The sequence below is a fragment of the Anguilla rostrata genome, chromosome 7, assembly GCF_018555375.3.
Source record: "Anguilla rostrata isolate EN2019 chromosome 7, ASM1855537v3, whole genome shotgun sequence".
In the NCBI taxonomy this organism is placed as follows: domain Eukaryota; kingdom Metazoa; phylum Chordata; class Actinopteri; order Anguilliformes; family Anguillidae; genus Anguilla; species Anguilla rostrata.
In genome coordinates this window covers 34,753,115-34,778,151 of record NC_057939.1, presented here as the reverse complement: position 1 = coordinate 34,778,151, position 25,037 = coordinate 34,753,115, and the positions used below count along the sequence as shown (strand labels likewise).

The 25,037-nt window shown below is 38.9% G+C and overlaps 1 protein-coding gene across 2 annotated transcripts in view; it reads right to left on the bottom strand.

The window, feature by feature from the left end:
* Positions 1-25,037, bottom strand: part of uvssa (UV-stimulated scaffold protein A) — an 83,769-nt gene that overhangs the window by 32,375 nt on the left and 26,357 nt on the right. For both annotated transcript variants that reach the window (XM_064344102.1, XM_064344101.1), the window contains exons 4-7: positions 21,034-21,154; positions 10,868-11,233; positions 10,478-10,587; positions 9,772-9,900 (exon numbers count right to left, since the gene is read on the bottom strand). In XM_064344102.1, the coding sequence (XP_064200172.1) occupies positions 9,772-9,900; positions 10,478-10,587; positions 10,868-11,233; positions 21,034-21,154 (726 nt within the window). The remainder of the gene's footprint in view (positions 1-9,771; positions 9,901-10,477; positions 10,588-10,867; positions 11,234-21,033; positions 21,155-25,037) is intronic.

The following is a 25,037-nucleotide window of genomic DNA, read 5'->3' as shown; positions in this document are numbered from 1 at the left end:
TTCACTGCACAAGCTGCCCCTTCCTCTTGTAGACATCGCATGTAGGGCAGAGCAAACATAACTTGAAGGACAATCATGCGACCATATCTGCGCCAGGTAACAAAAACATTTAATTAATAATAATTAAATTTTTTCAAAATCGGTAAAATTTAACCATTGTTATGGATCGTTTTCTCAAAAGAACATGTCTTCTGCCCTAAGCTACACGGCAAAGTTATCTATTTGATTTTGAAAAAAAGAAGGCTTGAGGATGAGGAAGGAGCAACTGCATCACAGATATAACATTACAGTTATAGTAACAGTGGTACCAAAGCCGGTTACTTTAACTGAAATTGATGAAAATCATCTGTTCTCTAGAAATGCAGGCATTTTGGATATCAGGCATCAATGACTTTAAAGCCCCAAACTTACGTTTAGAATTTCTAAGTGATTATATTACCCTCCAAATCATTCTGAAAGCATAAAGTTTTATCTATAACTGAGACCATTACTACTTAAAATTGTTTTAGTCTGTGGGTTGCTTTTTAATTCTGTTCATTCTGTGTCACACAAGTTGACGAGAAAGTGCCGTATGGATTTCATTTTCATTTGGAGACACAGCCAAAGTAAAAGAATAAAGAAATACAAAAAAGTGGCATAACACAAAATACAAATAAAGTTCCCTAACCCTGGACTGCTGTAGCAGCAGTGTACAAAAATGTATTGACTGTGTTCCATTTATACCAACTCGACCCTATATTTAATGCTTCCATTTCAATGGAATCGTATTTTGAAAGGCATGTTTTCATTACAATTAACAAAGGTAGTAGCCTAAATTGGCCTTGGGCAATTTCCTTCAGCGCAGGGCATTCAACCTGCGTAATGCTCAGCCCCTCGCTCAGCCCCTCGCACATTATATCATTTCGCATATTATTTACAACGGCTTAGCAACAAAAAGCAAACATGCATTTGCTTTATTCTGTTCATATTAGATGAAGAAATATCCTCTATTTTAATGCATTTAATCATTTTTTTATTTTTATTTTTAAATATGATGAATTAGTAAAGTTCCCACACATAATCGTGCATACATAGCCTTTATGAGAAAATAAAAAAGATTGAGCAGGCACGTATCCGACTAGTTATGGATCAATCCATTACTCGTACCCACCCCTAAGTAAAACTGTAGCTCATTGTGAATCTTAATCTTTTTGTTTGGTGGCAAGTCTGCACTCTATATTATAGGCAAATTAAAAACTTGTTTATATAAAAGACATAACGGGGAGTGGGGAGATTCTGTATCCTGCATATTTTGCCCACCACCAGGTCTAAACTTCTGATGTGCACATTTTCTCCATGAATATAATCCTATGATCCAGAATGCACCATCAATTTAAGTCCAGAACACTCCCAGCAAAATGAAAAAGTACACAAGGATTGTGGGCAATGTAGGCATTTCAAGTCAAAGTCAAAAAGTTTTAAGTCAAACGGCATTTCAGATGCAGGGCAAAAAAAGCAAGTTCTCTAGACAACAACAAAAATGTAATCTTCACTTTAACCTTACAACAGTAGAAGGAAATAAAATAACAGAATGCTAAATTAGGGTTAAGTTCCTCTTTAATATTGACGGTAAAGTGTGACAAGCTGTTTACAGAGCAAGTAGAACAAAAGAAGTGCATCAGTTTGTTGAAAGTATAGTGCCTAAGGGGAATTCTCAAGTTATCATGCTGGCAGAGTGATGTAAATTACTTGAATATGAAGCTATGATTTTTACCAAACAGACAAGCGTCACACTGTCAGAATAGGAAACACTTTGCCCTACCCCCACCTGCACCCCAACTTCAACAGAATCTATGACATCAGTGAATGGTAAGGAGCAATGGACCCTCCGCCCCCCTCCCAAATACAAAGCCACCCACACGGTCTTGCACATGCATGCACACTAAAGAGGGGAAGAACAACAGGGGCTGGCAGCTCAGTGCAGGTTGTGTACCACGGCTCTCCATGCATGCAGCCGGACTGCAGGTAGTCCGTGCGTGCTCATCGATCACTGGGACGCTGTAAGTTCCGTTATCACCCTGACACTAATCAAAAGAGAGGACTGTCGCCGCCGCTGACCTGTGAAGCCGCCCAATTACGCTCCACGGGAATGACAGGGGCACTTAACTTCCCGCCGTGTAAATGACCGCCATCAATCTCCTCCGCATAACAATGAGCCCCAGAGCTGAAAATGATTTTTTGGTATAGAATCCCGGCCTGGAATTTATGAAAGGTGAAAAGCAACCCAAGGCTTCTCTCTCTCTCTCTCTGCTGGCGCTCAGCCTGTGGGGTAAAGCAGCAGGCCCATCAAACGCTAAACAGAATTTATGCCTTTTAATTTACTGAAAAGGTAGCCACTAGCGCTACAATGCATAACAGAGAAGACTCATCTTTTTAAATATAGGGGTCATTTTCATAAAACATAACCCATACTGCAGGTGCCCTTCGCTACTGAGGGTGTCGTCTGTGACACTGTTATTCCAGGGCACTTTCTCTATGGCATTCAGGTGCACAATCCCTTACTCTATTTCAATTTCTACTGATGGGCGAACATTTATCGCAGCACCGTTACATCGTTTGTGCGATTTCCTGACTCCTGGTTATGAAGGCAGCGGATTGAGGTTTAAAGCATATTTGTATGAGGCCCGATTATCCCGTCATTGAAACTCTTCTCCAAGGCAAAACAATGCTGCCAGCATGTCAAGCAATGACACCTGTAAAGATACGACAGTCCTGTAGGACTCATGGCTTTATTTAGTTTGTCAGAGAACGACAGAATAATTTTCTCAGTGTTAAATATTTGCATTAGATTAGGTTCATTCCAATAAATATGTATTTGGTTATATCAAATGCAACTGAATCTACTGAATTTATGTGCAGAATGGTGGATTTCCAGCTTGTATCCTCTGTCATAAACTGGAAACCTATGGAAATGGGCTTCAATTACTGTACTTAAACACATGCAAAACCTCACTCTGAAAATAGGCTATTCACTTTCCTCCAAAACCACAAATGATTTTTAAGCACCAGGAAATGGCACAGTTCCATTTTTATTTTGGTTCTGGAATCACAGATGTTATTTGTCTGGTGTATTCATACTGTGCAAGTATTAAGACTTATATGCAAACGCCAAAAAAAAATTTCTGTGAATCCATATCTGTACAATTCATACTGTAGCTGAATGCCAGGAACTACACACTGAGCTTTACAGACCTCAGTTGGAATACCACACATGTAGTGAATCCATGTGGGGAAGCCCCACCACGCTCTCTCAATGAACAAACATGCTGAGCAGGGATATGAGCACTGTTGCATGCTGCATGATGACCGTACAAGAATATGACCACCATCGCATGCTTCATGAAGACCATATAGGAATATGACCACCATCGCATGCTGCATGATGACCGTATAAGAATATGACCACCATTGCATGCTTCATGAAGACCGTACAATAATATTACTTCTGTTGCATGCTTCACAAAAACCAGACAGGAATATGACCACTGTCGCATGCTTCACGAAGACTGCACAGCACCTGCTGCAAAGCAAAATCAATGTACTCGACGCTCGTTTTGTGAACTTGTGATTGTGATTATGCTCATTTCCTACAGCCTTCCAAAGTCCCCTGAGAGTGGGCGGGGGAAGAAGACAAAGTGCAAACGGTAACTGTGCATCACGCAGCATCTGTGCATTATTCCATGCTACCATTACACTTATTCATCCGCTACGGTGCCCAATGGCAGGGCGCGAGATTAAAACTGCTACTTTGTTTTTACGGGTTGCGATTTTTAATCCAAAACAGTTATTTCTGCCCTGATAGATTAAAACCGAGGGAAAAAGATTACCGTTGCTCGTGAAATTCCTGGTCAACAAATGGTATTTTATTTTTAATGCACTTTAATTCTGCGGCGATAATATCAAGGCTGCCACCTTGAAGAGTCAGGACCATAACTCTCCTGTAGGGGTGTGTGCGCTGGAGAATTAGCTTCTATAAGAACGCTTTCTGCTGACACAAGCCAAGTGAAAGCCCAACCCTCCTACGTTGAGCTTCACTCTGAGGCTTTTTACATTAAACAAAATAGCTCCGGCACTGAAAAAATTTGGACGATTGAAATCCATGGGGCATTCCATAAAGGAATTTGATTTCCCAGGCCATAGCATTGTGGCATTTTAGCAATTCAATTGTGACAAGCTAAAGGGAGCATGCAAGTTTAATACAAATACACAACTAGGGAAGATTACGGTATCCACAAAGAAATCTTTTTGCATTTCTGTTCATCTGATCATTGAATTGAAAGCAATTTAATCTGCACATTCTTAAAACATAAATGATATGCCACATTCTTGGAAACAAAAGTCTTTTTTGTGCCACTAAGCCCCATAACATTTAAAAATCTTTCCAAAACGTTTTGAGATTATGCAACACCGTTTCTGGAAACTGCTAACACATTGTCCCAAAGACTAGATTAATCAAAGTGGGGCCTTCTCTGGATACAAACATACACCAAAATTAATTTACTGGATTAAAAATATCATCCAGACTCTGCATTTACTGGGACCCTACTGCGACTGGGCACTGTGACAAATAAAGCAGGATATGTGCAGCATTGCCCTTATGTCAAGATGTGCAGTGTATTTTCCAAAAACTGGCGTATTTTCAATTTAAATATAATTCAAACTGTTTGGAATGTAATGCGATTAAATGTGTTCCATAAATTTTGTACCAGTCAGAAAACTACCAGACAGATTGTCTACTTGTCCTATAGATTCTAGGTGTGAACTGTTTACTTGTACCTGATGTGCAAAAATGGTATGCTAGCACTTTATGTCATACTGTTATTCAGAGCACTGTGGAACTCTAAAATGTTGCAAAACTCAATTTCCCCAAATTCCCATAAAACATCAAATAAATATTAGACTTATTTCATGTTAAGCAATAACAATAAAGGTACACCCCTAAGAATGAACAAAAACATGAACAATTTAAGTCAAATCATAACTGCAAGGTTAACTTTGATACATTTTCAAAAGCCTTGGGTGCCTTGTAAGTTCTCTGAAAAGGCAGTTGCCAATTGTTCCATATTACTCCAGACAGCAGTACCCTTGTGGGTTAACCAGATCCCCAAATGCTCCTCCATGCATCGAGCTCACCAGGGAGCCTCACGCAGCCAGGGAATACTAAACGGGACGCAAAGCAAACGTTGCATGGCTTTAAGGCTTCCTCATAACCTCCCCCCCCTCCACATCCTATCACCAACGTGGAATATTTAATTCTATTTCTCGGCAGGCTGGCTGGGCCCATTGTCCTGCACACCTGAGTTATTGGTTTGCTGTAATAATTTGCAAGACCTTCCAGTAAGAGAGGGTATTAGCATATAAATAGCAGATGCACGCTGGCCCATCACAGCTGAGTACGTTTAATTTTTAGTTTATAAGATCGAATGGGTTTTTAAATGCATAGCCATCAAACTTGCCAAAAGACAAATGAAGTTGAGAGTTCAGTTGTCCAAGGCTGCTGCCAATGATCATTTTTTAAAAGGATAACAGACTTATTTAAGGAGTGCACCAGCATAGCACTTTCCTGGGCACAAAGTCATTGAGATTGCTTACAGAGTTAATTAGACCATACAAAATATATTGGAAGGGCACGCGGAGCAATGTCTTTTTTCCTGGTAAGTGGGGGATATTTAGCCAGAACATCGTTATCGTACACCACCTCACTCATAGGTAGAGGGAAAGGGAGTTGCCGCAACCAGCAGGTAATCCATGAGGTTCGCCCCGGAATGTTGAAGCCATCCCCACATGATGGGCTGAAACATCTCTGTCAATGGAGGAGGCCCAATAAATATCAAGCATAGCCACCATTGGAACATTTCTTTTGTTGGTAGTAGGATGTGGCCTTTTTGAGTTTAATGGGTTTTTATTTGTCAGACAAACAAAGCAGGCCAAACATTATGGGTCCAAATAATGATCAGAATTATCAGAACACAACTTTAAATACGATCCATAAATACAATTGATACCTCCAAGTGACAACAATATAGTCTATTATGGGCTTAAAATAACCTATACAGCCTCAGTAACTCAGAGCTTTCACTAAAATCAAGAGTAATTGGTGCATCTAAACAGGCATGGGGTAAATAAGCCCCGCTCCAAACCGTTTCTTCAACCCATCCTGATCTTGTATCAGTAACACACACTCAAGTGTGGTAACGCTATGGGTGATGCGCTGATCAGAGGGGAGCTAGAGAGAAAGCAGCCCAGCCGTCGATTAGAAGCACAGCGGCACACGCTGAAAGCCCCTGCTGACCTGAGGAGGGTGGAGAACAGGGGAAGGGTATAGTCTTGCGTTTTATCTACGGCTTCCCAATGAAGAAAAACACAAAGGCACATCAATTACTGCTCTTCCTACCGTGCCGATAAGATGCCTTATCTTGGTAAACAATGCCATATTCGCCAATGGTGCATGTTAAACTCGCTCCGGTTTTGGGGAGTTGAGAAGGTGCATGCTTTACAAATTCTCTGGTCTTTACACAAACCCTCCAGTGACTGATAATTAAAGAGGCAGAGATAATATCCCAAAATCTCGCCAACAGAGGAGACAAACACATCAGTCGCATCCATCTTTCCTCACACAGCCAGAGCAGCGGTTGGAGCGAGACGTGGCTGCGGGCATTGTGGGAAGGCGACCACTGGAGAAGAGAAACTGTGCAATGCTGCCATCAGCTGGGTACACCATCCCTCGCACGCACGCACGCACGCACGCACGCACGCACGCACGCACGCACGCACGCACGCACGCACGCACGCACGCACGCACGCACGCACGCACGCACGCACGCACGCACGCACGCACGCACGCACGCACGCACGCACGCACGCACACACACACACACACACACACACACACACACACACACACAAAATGGAGCAATGGATTTTATCTTTTGTTCTGACTAGTAGATGTTTATGCAGAATCGTGTTGAAGAATCAGCAGCATGTTTGCAAGGTTTTAATCTACTCATCAAGCATGGCAGTTGTGCCTTACAGACCTAAGTGATCAACTTTTTTGCCGGGGTTAAAATGCCAGTCCATTCAAAGCTTGAATCCATTAGTTAAGACAGAACACCACGTACAGGTGTGTGGCTCTGACTTGGACAATCAACGAATAAGATGGCTTTGCTAAGACAATATCATCATTTCGTTCAATTTATTAAATACTCCATACAGGAACATCACTCAAAAACAAACAAATATTTACACCTCTATATTGCATTCAAAGGGGGACAATATATTCCAGTGCTGTAGTGTGAGCAAAAGTAATAATTTGGAATAAATAAAATTAGGCTGTTACTAAGGTAGATGTTACTGTAGTTGCCTCCATAAATATGGTTCAGGTATTTAAAATGTAAACTCCATGAAAGGGTTATTTTCTGCTTTTCTAAAAACTTCTCAAAACATAAGCACAGCAAAATAATTGACATTTAGTTTAAAACAGTAACATGGCTTAAATAATGAATAAATTGATAGTTTTAAGGTTTAAAATGACCTGTAGGATTTACCAAGAGACCAATTACTAATACCTACATTAATAAACCTTGATCACATGATGAAATAGCTGGCCTATCACATGATATTTGTCAGACCATTGCCCTCACCAAGTAGAAGCTCAACTGAGTGCTGACCAATGTCTACCCAAACATAAGGCCCAAACATTCTATAATTTCACCTTTCAGTTTAGAGAGAAAAATCTTCTGGTTTTATGGAAGAATTACATGTATACAGAAATTTCCTTCCAATACACAGCAAAGAAAATACACCACTGAAACAATGCCAAAAATAATCTCAAAATGCTTCTGGAGTTTTACATCAGCAACACATGGACCGACAAGCAGAAATGATCAGTGTCCCATTATGATTTTTCGTCACTTTCCACCCCTAATCAGCGCAAATTTATTGCGTCGAAAAAGCAATTCCGTCTGTGTCAGAACGGCGATAAAACGAATAAAGTAATGGAATGCTTTTAAGGGGAAAGAGAAAAAACTAATTATGATAAAAGACTTTGGGTTGTTGCTTTATCACAAAGCAAAGGCTCTCTGCATTGGAAATGGAGGACTGACAGTGATAAACCCATATGGAGAGGAGAGCGACACTTTGTCACTGTCACTCGGCTCCACTCCCTCAAACCTCTGCCTCCATGGCCCAGCTAAAAAGGGAAATCAGTTGTCATAATAATGTGCCTCATAACTGCTCCCCGCATTACAGTGAGGATGAGATTCACTCTCCATTACCGCTCCATGCTGCCTGTTCCCCTGTTTCTTACATCCTAATTCTTTCTGCTGTAATCCATAACAGCATTCTTCAGACTCATTTATTTGGGCTCTACTCAAATCTGGACTCTCTCCCTGTAGTGCCCGCACACAATTGCACATCTACACGCATGCACCTAAACTTTAAAAGCCATGCATACACACAGGTAACTGCAGGCACTTCCACAAAAACACTGAAATATAGACAGATGTATAAACACTCACCAAATGTGGAGAAAAGGTGATGTTTCTGTCTAGCTATACATTCTTATCACTACTGTTCCATTTTTATAACTGCCAAAATAAATTCATAGGTCACAGGTCATGCTTCATACAGCTCTTGACTCATGTTTAGGTCACAACTCCAATGTCAGAACACCTGCATTCATTTTTGGATGACCTGAGTTTTGACCTGGTTATTGCTTATGCTGGGTTCCGATATGGTAGGATGGTGCCCTCTCCTGGTAAAAAATGACAATGCAACTTGTAATGTGACCAAGTGGCTTAATCAGGAGCCAAAATAACTTCCTCAGTCAGATAGATGTGGAGTTATTAAGCATTCATTATGGTACCTGTGTGGGTGTTTGTGTGTACAAGTGTCTGCATCCATGTGAGACAATGACTACATTTGTGAACAACTGAGTGAGTCAGCAGGTGTGAGTGCTAAGTTTGACAGTGAGCAATTAACAATAATTATTATTTAATTCCTTGAATTAATATAGTGTTTTTCTTACACCCAACATGCTTCATAGTGTTGAGGGATAAACTGTCCACAATCACCACCAATGTATAGTACCCCCCCGGGGTGATGCATGGCAGCCATTTTGCTCCAGAACCACACATCAGCAGAGGAGGAGAGAACGATTTCAGCTAATTAAACTGGGGGACAATTAGGTGGCAGGTTGAGAGAGCCAGGATGATAACTTAGCCAGGACACCGGTGAACCCCCAAATCTTTGCGATAAGTGTTGTCGGATCTTTAATGACCACAGTAAGTCAGAAACTCGGATTAACAACTTATCCGAAAGGTCTCCTACAGCACAATGTCCCCATGACTGCACTGGGGCACTAGGGTAGTATGGCTGCTCAGTTGTGTTTTAGTAAGGGTGTATGTATGTGTGTTCTTGTGCATGTGAGTAAGCCAGAGAGGCAGAGACTGAAAGAGAGACAGGAAGAGAGGGATACCACTCAGACAGCTGCTTTAGCATCTACAGTGCCTGTAAAGGTCATAAAGCACTTTGCTCAAAAGTGTGTTAATATCCCAGTTGGACTGCTTGTGCGCTTTCAACAAGTTTGCAGGTCTCCTTGCAAGCATCCACATCCAATTCTGCAAAACATCTGATCTAGATTAAAAAACAATATGCATCTTCTGGCCTGGAGACAACAGTCGCTCCTTAGTAAAAATATGGTCAGAATGCAGGCCAAAGCAGAGTAACACTCACCACTCGGCGCTCTCTCCTCCTGTACTCGATGTGCAGCTCCTTGTGCTTCTGCAAAGCCTTCACTAGGCCCTTCTTCAAGTCCAGTGCACGTCTGAGGGGCACCTCATTCCCTCCAGCCTTGGTAAACAGCTGAGAGAGATGACACTGTCAATCTGTCTCTCCTACCCGTCCGTGTCTGTTCTGCTCGTGTACCAGGCCTTTAACTCCAGCACACAAAACTCCTGCACCTATACAGCATGTGCTGTGTGCATCTGCATGAGCTGGATACTGCCTGTTACTGAACTCAGTTCTGAATGACTATTACAGGCAGTCATTCCTGAGCCCTGTTCCAAATGCACAGTACCTACAGTACTTTCAGCCAGGGCTAAATGAGAGTGTAGGAACTGGTTGAGCTGTTTCCAAATACACAGTTCCCATGGGAGTAGTAATGGTTTTAGCAGATTCTTGATACACAGTATCTGCGGGTGTAGTAACCACGTGAGCCCTGTTCTAACTACACAGTACCTGTAGGCGTATTAACAGTTTGAGCCCTGTTCTAAAATGCACAGTTCCTTTGGGTGTGGTAAGAGTTTGAGCCCTGTTCTAAAATGCACAGTTCCTTTGGGTGTAGTAACAGTTTGAGCCCTGTTCTAAATACAGAGTTCTGGCTGCACCCAGTTGAGCGTATGGATTGTTCAAATCGTTTCCTGTAGCTCACAGGCAGTACCTTAACCCAGGATTGGACTGCAGGCAGATGCTTTGTGCTGATGAGGCAGTGCAGGTCACGCATGGCGTTGACCACGGCCTCATTGTCCTCTGTTTCCTTCACACTAACGTCTGGAGTTGCAAAAAAAAAGAAACATGTACATTGGTACATTCATATTTGATTGCGCATTGCACAAACAATTCAACAAGAAATTTGTAAATAAAAATAAATAAATAAATAAATAAATAAATAAATAAATAAATAAATAAATAAATAATCATTTGTAGGGCCAGGAATCAAACAAAGAAATTATGGCTGAATAAAACAGACTGAATGCTTTGTAAACACTAAACATGATTCAGCATCAAATTTTAAAACAGTTAAAAAATGTAACTTTTACTTTTTACGCACCTGTTGAAATGTCCAGGGCCAGGCTGTACGTGCGTGACATCAAACCTGTGTTTCGAATAAAAGCGTCTTGCTCTGGAACCTCCTCCATCTCTGACTCCTCTTCACTGCTCTCTTCTTCCTCCTTTTTTGTCACCTCCTTTAACTCCTCTGCTCCCTTATCCTCCAGGTCTTTACTGCAACAAGGCCTCTCATCATCAACAGTGGAGACCAGGGGCTCCTTGTGATGCCCTGGGGGCATGGAGGCTGGTGATGGAGAGGCAGCTGTTGGTTCCAGACTGCCAAGGTTGAAGTCTCCCGGGTGGGGCGTTAGGAGCTGAATGCAGTTCTCTACCTCCGTCAAGCACTCCTCAATGTCGGGTATGGCCTCTGAAGTGGGAAAGACAAACATGATCCACTCAGAGCCAGAGCCAGCTTGTCCTTCCACAGCACCTGACATACAACTTTTTTCACTTCATTCCACAAACTCTAAAGGCCATTTAGTGGTGGAAAATACAGTATGTTGCATCTAACTGAGCATGTTTTCTGAGGTATACTTCCAAATACTTGTTGATTTCTTTTTGGAAAACCACTCAAAAAATGTATAGTTGGATTTATTTAACCCCTTAGCCCACATGCCAAATCTGGCCAATCCTTGCCCATTTAGGGGGTACCCTATTTAAAGCTTTATAACTCCAGATGTGAACACCATAGATACTTGAAAAATGGTTTAAATGAAGCAAGACATTTGTACCATTTACAATACTAACTTAGATTAATTTATATTCAAAATTTTGGAAGAAATAAAGTGCCACAAATGCAACTGTCTAGCAAAAAATCTAAAATGAATTTGCTTTTTTAGTTTGCAATGAAATACTGGGAGATTGCATATATACAGCAAGTTAAACTATACATGTCCTGGATCAAAAACTTCTTGACCACAAGTTCATAAAATCATAAATAATTGTACATACCCACACATAAAAAAGTGTGGGTATGTACAACTAATAAAGTTCTGTGAAGCAAAAACTAAGCAGTGTAACCCAGTGTCTCCAAATCTATCCAAAATGTATAAATTATGCACTGCTGTAAATCACAACATATTCACATATTTCACTACAAATCAAATGTTTTGAATCAAGAAAATCACTGTTGCATCATTTACAAGTGGAAATTACAAGCTTTCCGGCAGTACAGTGGTCTAAAATATCTAGGGGTCCAGAATCATATCCAAAATCTCTCCAAAAATGAATAAAATGCTTTTTGTCCATTATAAAGCATATAAATGAGCCCCTTATGAAGGTTTAATATGAAACATTGCTATCAGGTTAAAAAAATAATGCAAAAACAATGCAGTACAGTACCTAAATGTGTAATAATTAACTCTTGTATGTATTTCTATACTCTGTACTCCCGTATGTTTTCTTGTATGGGGATGGAACGACATGAAAACAATTTTCAACCGTCCACCACGTTTTGGCAATGTTCCAACTCTTACGTCATCACTGTTGCATGCATCACAAAAATGACTAAATTACCAATGAACACTTACATTAGAGTGTGAAATATCTACATTATATAATACCACTAACCTATTTAAAGACACTCAATTAATAAAATAACGTACATAACCAAAGTATTTGGAGCAGTAATACTTACATAGCAATGTCAAAATCTTATCTGTTTTCAGTAGATGGAGACAGAGACAGGAAATCAATGATATAGTATCCGCTCCTGTCTTACACCAGAAATCTATGTCAGCTAGGTCTATCAGCAAACATTAGCTATGCCCAGAAGTCCTCAATAATAGTAATATTTTCCAAGAAATTGCGAAAAAACGTTGACAACGTTTTGTCAGGTGCAGTGTCTTTTACTGCTACCACATAGTGAATACGTAAGCAGACCTGCCAACCTTAGGAAAATATTTTGAGTACCACAATAGTCAGTGTAATGCTTAGTTCACATGCTTTCGCACCACTTCGCTTTGCACACAACAGTCTGCAAGAAACACAGACACACACACACAAGCCTTTCTTCATAATTCTATTTTTGACTGTAGAAGTGATCAGGCAAAATTGTATAATTTGACCTGGTTCTAAAATATCACTTGCACTGCACTGGGCTATATTATGATATACTTTCAAGGCAAAAGTTTGAGTACACCTGCTTAAAACAATTTTTTCATGATTAATATTTTATTATATGATATGTGTGCTTATACAAACTGATAACCATAAGTGAATTGCATTCACTTATTTAATAAAAATGGAAATAATTTATTTTGTATCTTGTAACATATGTTTTCATTTTCAAGTATTTACAGAAACTTATGTTGTAATGTAAAAAAAAAAGGTTATGTTGCGATGTAAAACACTGTCAATTATGAATAAAACCAAGTTTCTGTTCATGATTTCCATTTTTATTTAATAATTAAATAATTGAATCAGCTTATATAGGCACACATCATATAGGCCTAATGAAAAAAATAGTATTCAATTGAAAAATTATCTAGGAATGTAGGCTTTTGTAACTAGAGGTTTAGCCAAATTATTACCTGAAGCTCCTTGGTGGCTAATGTCAAAATCATAATTGCACAATGTGCAAAATGCATGGTGCGGAAGTTTTGAGGGGCGGAGGCACGGCCATTGCTCCTCATATTTTGCGAGGAACTTCTGGGGGGGCATGGACTGGCTTCTTTTTAGTAGGTCTGCTGCTCTCTCTCTCCTTGCTAGTATCCTCGTCATCTGATGTCATATTTATTTTCTAACTGCAAGGCTGGTCGGGTGATTGGCTGCAATAATAGGAATTATTTGCTACGTTAGCAGTCTATAGTGAAACACCTTTGCAATAGTCAATTTACTCCAACAGAGCGTTCGCGATTCAAAGTTTGAACAGGGAGCCTCCGTAGCGTTTGAGTTACTGCAGCTAAATTACTCCATCAGTTATTCACACGTCTCGTAACGAGGCTAAATCGCATGCGAGCTACTACTACGGCTAACTATATACACAGATTTATCTCATTAGGATATACCCCTTGAAATGCATCATCTCCTGAAGTTACCAAACATGTTTTACCGTTTTTTATGTTAACATTACGGTCACATTTTTGTGCTTGATTATTATACTCCCCACTTCCCATTTTACCTCAGCAATGCAGCGTTGCGCCTCGGCGGATAATAAAGTACCGCTGCATATCAGTGGATGTTAAGTGGGTCGGGGAGGGGTTACAGAGCCACAAGCACAAGGTCGTAGCATCTGGTTCAATCCGAGGGATGTAGTTTAAATACCGAATAAATGTACGGAATTGTTTTGTATTTATTGGTTGTTTTCCGTATTTAAATCTTTTTTTTTTTTGTGTAGTTTCAGCTGGCATTTCGTACCTGCATATTTTGACCAAGAATTGCGTGGTTGGTACACAAAATGCGTGCAGGTTGGCAGGTCTGCGTAAGTGAATGCGATGATGAGAAAACTTTTGGTTACGCTGAGATATAAAACGCTATACCAAAAGCGAAATTAGACATGTTATAGATAGAAAGCTTAGTTAGAAAGCTTATACTCTCACTTACTGAGTAAATGAATTGTCAATCAAACCAGACTGTACTAAAAAGTGCGACAATGCCGTAAACAACACGTGTGGTATTACGCACAGCTATTTTGGAAGGTACCCAGTCGTCATAAATGCGTGTATATTTCACAAACGGACAACTCAGTCTAAAAAGGGACATGTCTACGCGTAAAACCAATGGGAAGGTTGTATATTTATTCAATATTTAGTCCCAGATATTGACTGTAGAATGACATTTTCATTTTCATTTCATTTTTGAAAACTTTGTCTTGTTTATTTCGTTATTCAGTGAGCAGTGTTTTCATTGCTCTATTGGCATGTCTTAGGGATATTGTCGAGTTTATCTTGTTGCTATGACAGAATACGATTTTTGAGTGGTGAAAGAATATTTTTCTTAATTCCCAGATAAACAATGTTGTCCATTATGTCATGGGTGGGGGGTGTGGTTGCAGATGAGACTGCAGGCAGGGGGTGAGCGACAATGGTGGCGCTGTGAAACTTCGTATTCGGCATAGTTGTCCTGTACTACTAATGAAACCAAAATAAAGCGTTTCTGTTTTTAACTCATACTTTAGTTGCAATCTCGGCACGCCGGCATGCTGACCACTAGGGGCTTTGCGCTAAGAGGTTAATACAATTATGGACAGTGGTTGCATGCAGTATTATTAAGTACAAGACCATTTAAACACGTAAGTACATTGTACAAATCAGTTTAAGTCACATACTGTGAACTCCATAATGTTTGGGACAAATACATATTTTCTTTCTTGATTTGGCTCTGTATTCTACAATTTTTCGATTTGTAATTGAACAATCCACATGTGGTTAACATGACATGCAAACTCTCAGCTTTCATTAAAGGGTATTTATATACATTTTGGTTTCACCATGTTTTTTTTTTTCACCACTTTTTATTCATAGTCCTCCTTATTCATAGAGCACCATAATGTTTGGGACAAATGGCTTCTCAAGTGTTTCTGATTAGGCAGTAAAGTTGTCAAAAGTGCCATGAAATTGAGTTCGAATATTAGCTTTTGTAATTAGTTAGAGTTCGAATATATTCGAATATCATTTGCCTATAATTCACAAAAATAAGCCGCTTATTGTCGGGCGCAATATGCATGTGACGCTCCCTCTAAACTGGCCTACGCGTTATTTTCCACGAGCGGGCAGTAGAATAGAGGACATCGGTGAACTTTAATACTAGGTTACTACATCTGGGGCCTCGTTTACAAAACTTATTTTAGATCAACTGTGTGGCGCGTGCGTAGAAAATCACGTCAAAGTAGTGATTTAAACATTTTAACATGACTCGATTTGACTGTGGAAACGGTCGTCGCTCTAAGTCAGGTCTTCGCTTGACTTATGCATGCAAGTTCATTTTATAAATGAGCCCCCTGCAGTTTCTATAGCCTAATGCACAAATGAATAAAGCACTTTCACGTGGATTTAATTTGCCACACATCGGCATTTATTAATCATCGGGAAATGATTGTTTATAGGAAATCCCTGTTTATTTCTTAACACAAAAACTATTCAAACGGCTAATACCTGTAGCCTAAAACAACATAAATTACTTGCTCTTTTCAGTTTGTTTAACTTCTTTCATCATCCAATTTTATCAAAATCTTCATAAAAGAAAGATAGCCTGCCATGGGAACATTATTTAGCTGACCAGATCTGTTGAATGAAGTTAAAAAAGAGACTGGCTTGCGAGGCTAGCTGACCAGTAACGTTAGGTGTCAATAGAGCTGAAAGTATCACCGGACGTTATTGGCAAGGAAAACCAGACGATCCACTTGCCCTGGGTCCAGGGCAGAAAGTTTTTTGTTGACAGAGGAAGTAACGTTAGCACAGGAAATGAACTTTGCGTGCATGAACATGATTCGCCGCATGAAATTAAAGCCTGCATGTTAATTACCAAACGCGGGATACAAAACTAATATTCGAATGCTCAAATTTAGGTTCGAACTTTAAAAAAAGAAAGATTTTCGAATAGTTTTCGAACTTCGAATATTTTTGACAGCCCTATTAGGCAGGTGCATTCAATTGCTTCCTTAGTGTACGTATAAGAGTTTTCTAGGTTTTTCATTGCCTTTGGAATCTGTTATTGGTGTTTGTCAAAATGAGGGCCAATGAGTGTTTCCAATGATAGTCAAGGAAGCCATTAAGTGTCTGAGACTGGTAGGCCAAGGAAAATACCTATAGTTGGTGACCAAAGAATTCTCACCATAATGAAACAAAAACCCCAAACACCAGTTCGGCATATCAGTAACACTCAGGAGGCTGTGAAGATATGTCAGTGACTACTGTCCGCAGAAGACTTCGCAAACTGAGCTACCGGGGCTAGACTGCAAGATGCACACGACTAGTTAGCCACTGGTAGTACTGGAAAAAGTAGTACTGTAGACTGAGACCAAGATTCACTAATATCAGAGTGATAGCAAAGTATGGAGCCCAAAAAAAGAACTGCCCAAAATTCTAAACACCCCCCCTTTCTGTGAAGCATGGTGGTAGGGGTGTTATGGTTGGCTGGGCATGTATGGCTACTACTGGTACTGGTTCACTTACGTTTATTGATGATGTAACAGCAGAATTAATTCTGAAGTGTACAGAAGCATGTTACTGCAGCATGTTTAAGGAAATGCCTCCAAACTCATTGCACAGCGCTTCATCTTACAGAAAGATGATGATCCCATACATACTGCTAAAGCGACAAAGCGTTTTTCAAAACCAAAAATCAACTGATCTAAATCCAACTGAACATGCGTTTCATCTTCTGAAGAAAAAATCTAAGGCAACTAGTCCCTGAAACAAGCAGGAACTGAAGATGGCTGCAGTGCAGGCCTGGCAGAGTATCGACCGAGAAGATATTGGTAATGTCTACGGATCACAGACTTCAAGCAGTCATTGCATGCAAAGGATATGCGGCAAAATACGAAACACGACAACTTTAATTTAGATAACACAAACGTATCCCAAACGTTATCTGGGTTTTTCCTCACCCATAATAGGGCTTAGGTGGTGAGGTTGTGTGACAGCGACTACGGCCGGTCCAGCTTCACTGCCACTGTCAACTCTATATTTAGCTATGGCTGGATGTTAATTGAAGGATGTTCATTGATGTTTTTCGCTAAAAAATAAGTGTCTAGCCTTGGACTTCAAAATGTGTTAACCACTTCCCGCCACCAATTACAATTTGTAACTACAGCTGGAAACATTTTATCTGTATAAATGTACCACCTGTTACAATTATGCCGTCTCCGAGCTTTTTTGCCGTTACATGTTTACAGAATGCCATTTTACAAGCACGAAACTGTCCAGAGCCACGGCGCAACTTGGCGAACTATATTTTTTGGTTGATTTTACGCGCTCATATATGGCAGTTGAAAATAGACATTTCATGCTACAATCATGATAACGGCAATGACTGTGCTGTGAAGTTTAGGTAGCAAACAACAAGGCTGAATCCTTTTGATGTAATTTACATAGGAACTATATGCTCAGATCGCCTAGTTTCACTCACTGTGGCCAAGCGGAATCGATAACGTTTCAGAAAATATATAACGTTAAAAGATTTAATTCAAACCTCTACTGGGAGTTCTGCCATTTATTGAGGGTGACAGAAAATTTCAGTGCCACTGATTGTAATTAAATGTTTTTCACATTTATCGTTCGATTGAGCAAGTACCATTCACAGTACATTTTTATGGGTTAGTGCTGTCAGATTGTGCTAGCTACTTTACATGAACCTTGTACGGCGATCTATAAAGGCTAACAGCACAGTACCACTTACTTCTTGTCACTTGTACCACCACTGCAATTAACTAAAAAAAGGCTACAAACTACCTTTTCTATGAGAAATGTGTTGTCGAGCTCACGCGCATACACTGCTGGCGACATTCTAAACCTCTGTTTTGCCCTCCGTACTATATAGCTAGCTAGCTATGGCACGTCCTCACCTCTGTAACGTTATTTGTTGTCCTCCGTGTGCCCATACATCTGTATCAGTGGTTGTAGCTGTGTGTCCATAGCTCCTACTCATGCATGCAGGATAGCACCCGTACGCGCTAACTAGGTTAACTCAAGTAGGCGATCTGTATGCGCTAACTAGGTTAGCTAAAGTAGGCAAAACGCGAATGTTAGGGTTAGCTAAAGTAACGTTAGGCGATAAAGCTGTGCTTAAAAATGTTCCGTACCACCTGCGCATGCGTCCCACCAAACCTCCCTCAAAGGTTGTCCGTGAGTGAGTGAGTGACCACAATTTGCCACGCCAGTTCCTGCGCGCCTTGGGAAAAAGAAAAAGAGATGGTAGGTACCCAGAGAGATTTGGATATTAGGGAAACTAGGTGTTGTTTAATACCATTTACATGTAGTGTCCTTTCAGGGAGACCTTAGGCATTTTAAATGGTGTTTCTTATTTGTTAAAGAAATTAATTGTACTCATCAACCTTTTTAAGTTAGTTCAGTGTTTAATGTTGAATGTGTTCAGCTAATTTGCTTGTTTCATTCACATAGCATCATCTTCTGGATGCGAAAAGTGATTCATGGAAAAAACCACCACCTTACAGGCATTTATAATAAGCACTAGGGATGCTAACAGTAAACTGATAATCGTTAATAAGAATGTTGATCAATTAATTTTATTGATTAAACAGTTACACTTCAATATACCGTTTCAATGAATAACCTAATGCCGGGGATTAGATTTTAGATTAGAAAGATATTTTTCCATCGTTAGACACAAATCTACTGAAATGGTACAAAGTTAAGGAGTCACGGTTCCCTAGACTAGCAGCATTAGCAAAATGCTATTTGTCCATTACTAGAACATCAGTGCCATCTGCACGCGTCTTATCAGCAGCCGACATAACCTTCTATAGACTAAATACCATAATTATCCAGAAGGACACAGGCATGCTGATATTCCTTAACAAAAATGCTTAGGTATTAAGGTAGGTAATGACATAGGCCTATGGGTAATGCCGTTCATGGTACTATATGTTATAGCCTTCCGGAATATTGCCTATTAGCTATCTTTTGTAGTGAGTCTCACAGCACTATACCTTTTTTGTTACTGCACATTAAGGTCAACTTTACAACTTTATAAACTTGTGAACTTGCTACCATTTTGCTAAATGAAAAGCCTACCACTTTCATTATACAGAATAGAAATTACACTGTTAAAAAAGACTGATGTGTTCTTTTTACTATAAGGCCACATTAGACAATAAGCAATACCTTTTGTCTCCAGTGGCAATCCAGTGGCAGTACACTTACTATAATTATTGTTTGTACATGTCTTAAATCTCTTATATATACAACTAATGAATTGGTTGGCCTATTTTTAATCATTTTTAGGCTAAATAGTACATTTTAATCATTAATAATCGATTAATGGGTGTTGATTAATTAATCAGTTAATCATTATTAATCGATTAAACGGTGTCAATGATTAAGATAAATGCATGAAATCTGCATCCCTAATAAGCACACACCAGACTGGTCTGAATAGCAGGCTATTTGCTTCGTAAAAGCTTACGTGGGTATTAAGAAACAAACGAAAGTATCTTTCCTCATCGATTTGGACATTACCACAACTCGCTTCACAGTAAGTTAGAAAGTTGCTTGTGTGTCAATGGTCTTTTTTTCATAAATAAAGCCCCATGGTTCAAAATTTGAGGATGTGGCTGGTCTCACATTATCATTAGAAATTTCCTTTATTAACATTAGTATGTGCAGAAAAAAACCTTCATACACCCATTTTTGGGAATTTTCATTTACTGTTACAATTATTCCACCACTCTGTTATACAGACAAGGTTGTATGAATGAAACATCACACTTGTACTTTGGTTTAAATTGTATCCAACCGGATTAAGTTATGAATGTAATCAAAACGGGTAAGTGGCACACGTGGGTCTCATTATTTTATGCAATTAAGTGTATTCGTCACAACCAGATTGTACCAATAAATTTGGATCGTTTAAAAACTGTTTTTTTTTCCCTCCATGATTTCTCCTCTAGCTTGAAAGAACAGCTAGGCTGCCTAAGACATTTCAATGCAAGAAAAACCCTGTTTATGGCGCCCTGAAATGAGGGGGGAAATGTATAAAAAGTGCTGTGATTTCTACATTTCTACAAGGGTATTTTTATTCCCTTAAATAAAAGATGAAAATGTGCACTTAAACCACTAATAAATGTTGTATTGAAAATCGAAAATTGTGGAGTACAGAGGCAAATTAGGAGAAAATATGTCTTTGTCCTATACTTTATGCAGCTCACTGTACACTTAATACTGGGTGCAACCACTGTACATAATTTTATGAAAGATATCCAACAATTCATTTCTTTGAGGGTAGGGTTAAGACTCTTCGATGACAACTGTACAGTAAGAAACCAATTACAGCTCTTATAGAACAGCCATCGTTGCCCTTTTACTTCTTAAAAATGAAGATTCAATGTTGACCTAAATTTCAGAGATTCACAGCTTCAAAACTTCAGTCTTACAGTTAGAAAGAAAGCATCAGCGCTTCAGAGATACACAGCTTCAGAAGCTCTGAGCTTCAAAGCTTAAACGAACTAGGTAAAGCAGATAAAGCTTAAAAAGAGATAGGAGCTCTTGCCTTCCATCTCCTGGATCGCCTTTGTCACTTTATCTTTATAAATCCTTTCCAGTCTCTTCTGCTTCTCTTCCAGTCTTCTCCTTTCTGCCTGTGTTCTGGCATGAATGTCATTGAAGTCCACCTGGGAAAGACAGGGGACACGCACAGTGATGGAACTTACAAGATTAGAAAATGCTACATAATATATTTGTCTCAATGTGTTGTGCTGCATAAAAGCAAAGCCATTTGAAATGACAAAGCTAGCCTGCTACATTCAGAGAGGCCAAAAAATAAATTGTCCAAAAGATACCCAGTTAAAAAATATTGATATTGATCTGTGAAAGAATATTATATTTTTTATATTATGCTGCTAATATGTACTGTAGTGCTGCAACAATAACTAGCCATATCACCATATACGATGGAGGCTTGGAGGCTACTGAGGCTTACCATAAGGGTTTGGGCACCTTACTTACTATAGCACAGTTTATTTAAATAATAACAATAAATCTTACGGATGTGCTAAATTAATTAGAAATGTGTACTTCAATTATTTTAAATGGGGCTACCCCAATAACTTGTACTAAGGCTACAGAAATGCAGCTTTTGAATACATTCCAAAAACAAAAATAGAGCCAACAATTTCAAAAGCAACAATAAGAGTGCACATGAGGCAAAAGGCTTGTGTTTAATTTCAGAGAATAAGTTTAGGCTATGTCTTATAAGATGCTGGCTTTGCCACATATTTAAGAAGACATAGGTCTATTCTAAAATAAACCATGAAAAATACTAAGTGAGAATGTTTTATTTAAGCAGATAAAGATCAAGTTAAAAAAAATAAATAAATATCAGTATGCCTAAAACATGAATAGCAGTAGTACCAACAACATTACAGTTTAATGTTTAATATGCAAGAGTAATGTAACAGATCATTAACCCCATATAATGATGCCTCGATCATTCATTTGTAAACATGTTTAACAGGATTTTACAAATGATAGAGAAAAAATAGTCTCGCAGTGGTGTACTTTTAATATATATTTTTCTTCTCGTTAATCACCATAGGGTAGCCCCCTGAAAGTCAAATCATCTGTCAAAGACCCCTCAGTCAGATATTCTTTGAGTCGAGCAGTCAATGAATGTGTATTACTAAAACATTCTTACACAAAGTGCACATTGGTTTCATAGGGAATTATAAATAATTTAATATTTTTATATACACTACCAGTCAAAAGTTATAGAACACCATTTTTCCAGTTTTTATTGAAATTTACGCAGTTGTCTCAATGTACTCTGAAATTAAAGCATAGAACAAATAAACAATTGGAGATTAAAAAAAAAGAAATCATGGAATTGTTCAGTTTAACACAATTTATTCAAATTTTTTGACTCATCAAAGTAGCTGCCTTTTGCAGATATAACATCTGAACACACTCGTGGCATTCGTTCTGCATCGGAAATCAAATATTGTGTTGCACTTGTAGGTTGTTTTGCATTCATCCTTCTGTCCAGTTCAACCCAAACCAGCTCGATGGGGTTTAAGTCCAGAGACTGTGCTGGCTATTCATTTTTTTTTGTAATTCTTTATTTAGAGGATAATTGAGAGCATTTCACCAGTTACAAGGAAATTGTCTTGCAATTACAGTGAGCATTAGAGGTCTGTAGCACTAACAAATGTACAGCATGACCTGAAACCCTTCCCTTCTCATTATCCTTTTTTAAAGCAATATGCATCTTATACAATTTTCGATAACTATTTACACTCTGAAAGGATGGACGTTTTGGAATGAAGATGTACATTGGCATGCTGGGAGACAATCCAGTAAATTATCTAAGTTTAAAATAAAAAAATATATATACTTCATACATACCCATTAATACAATTTTTTGGTTAGGAGACCAGGCAACCTTTTCCTTAGACAATAGAACTCCCCACATCAACAAAGGATCTATTAATTTGTCAACTCCATAAAATTTGGCCGTGACTGTTGTAAATAAGAAACCCAATTTTACCATAACTTAGTAAACTTGTTCATTTGTAAGCGAAGTGAAAAGGTAATTTTTTCCATTATATATACTTCATTAACCATATCTGTCCATTCTTCTTTTGTGGGGAGGTCAGGAAGCAGCTAGTGGCCTAGTGATGGTTTCTTTCCAAGCAGATATCAGAACGCCAAATAAATATCCGTTGAAGTACCCTGGATGAAAATCAACTTTCCCTAAAATAAAAGTGCAAAACTGAAAAGGTATTTTAGTATTAAATATGCCTTCCAATATTTTGTGCATCTCTGACCAAAAATGTTTTATTACTGGGCATTCCCAAAATAAATGCCAGTGGTTGGCATCCTGGCTTCCACACATTCTCCACATTTGAATCCTCTCCTGTAAAGTGTGCTTTCTGCTTTGGGGTAATAAAAAATCTAATTAGACAGTTCCATCCAAATTCTTTCCATATATGCGAGTTGGTGCACTTCCATTGAAAGTCACAGTAGCTGTGCCATTCCAGGCTCCTAAGACTTCTTTTAGCACTGGGCTGTCCATATCTAATGGATAATTTTTAACAACTTGGTCAAAATAACGTCGTATTTGTAGATACCTATAGAAGTCTTGTCTTTCTAGAGAATATTTTTCTTTCAAAATTTAGAAATTTTTTAATTGTCCCTTATCTGTTAATGAGTAAAATGTTATTCCTTTGGCTATCCAATTTTTAAATCTAGGGTCCAATTGATTAGGTTTAAAATTGGGGTCATAGGCACACCATCTAATTATTCTTAATTTATCTTGTAATTTATATTCTTCCCTAACAGAGTTCCAGACTTTAAGTTGAAATTTTATCCATGGGTTTTGCACGCTGTTTATAAATTTTTCCAAGTCCTTATTGCCTAATACTGCCTGAATTGGATGGTCCTAATTAGAGAGAATTTGATGTCTTTCCATCTGGCATGGTAGTTTTGGTTGCACATCAATCAGATTCATCAATGGTTTAATTTGAGCCGAGTAGAAGTAATCTTACAGTACAGCCATACCTCTGTCCTCCTTTGGGAGTTGTAAGGTTTTAAACCTTGCTCTGGGTTTTTTCCCCTGCCAAATGAATCTGGAGATAATTTTATCCCACTCAGAGAATTGTTTTGTGGAGATTTCTATGGGAAGAGTTTTTTGAAACAAAAAGAGGAGTCTTGGGAGAATGTTCATTTTTACTGATTCAATTCTTTGGGTAAGACTCAAGGGTTGGAGTTCCATCTCTGTGTATCTGATTTTATTTTGGTCAAAAGGGGATCATAATTAATCTTTGCCAATGTGGAAATTTCTTTGGGTATCAGCACCCCTAAGTATTTCAGTGTGCTCCGATTCCATTTCAAATTATATTTATCTTGCAGTTGTTTTGGTGGAGTATAGTTTAGTGTCAAAACCTGGGTTTTCTGAACATTTAGTTTACATCCTGCGTATTTGCCAAAAGTGTCCAATAGCTTAAACAGTTCAGGAAGTGAATTGGAAGTTTCACTTAAATATACCAAAACATCGTCTGCATACAATGCAGTCTTGTGTTGTTCCCCATTTACAGAGGTGGGTAGTAACGCGTTATATTTACTCCGTTACATTTACTTCAGTAACTTTTTGAATAAATTGTACTTGTAAGAGTAGTTTTAATGCAACATACTTTTCACTTTTACTCGAGTATATTTGTGAAGAAAAAATGTTACTTTTACTCTGTTATATTTGGCTACATTCCGCTCGTCACTTTTTACCCATTTTTTATTCAATGCACGTTCTGTTTGTTTCATTCTCTCAGAGAGACTTCAGCCAAAGAGGCTGACTGGTCTTTGCTTTGGCTCTGTCATAGCCCCACATGACTCCGTTTCACCAATCAAAAGTAGCCAGTCACAGCACACAGAAGGATGAGTGGGCGACAACAATGGCTGAAACAACGGCGGGTGATTCGTAGGAGGCAGAACACCCCTGGCCTCACGTTCAAACTACGTTTTACTTACAGACAACCAAAAACAGTAGTTACATTATGCGCTGCC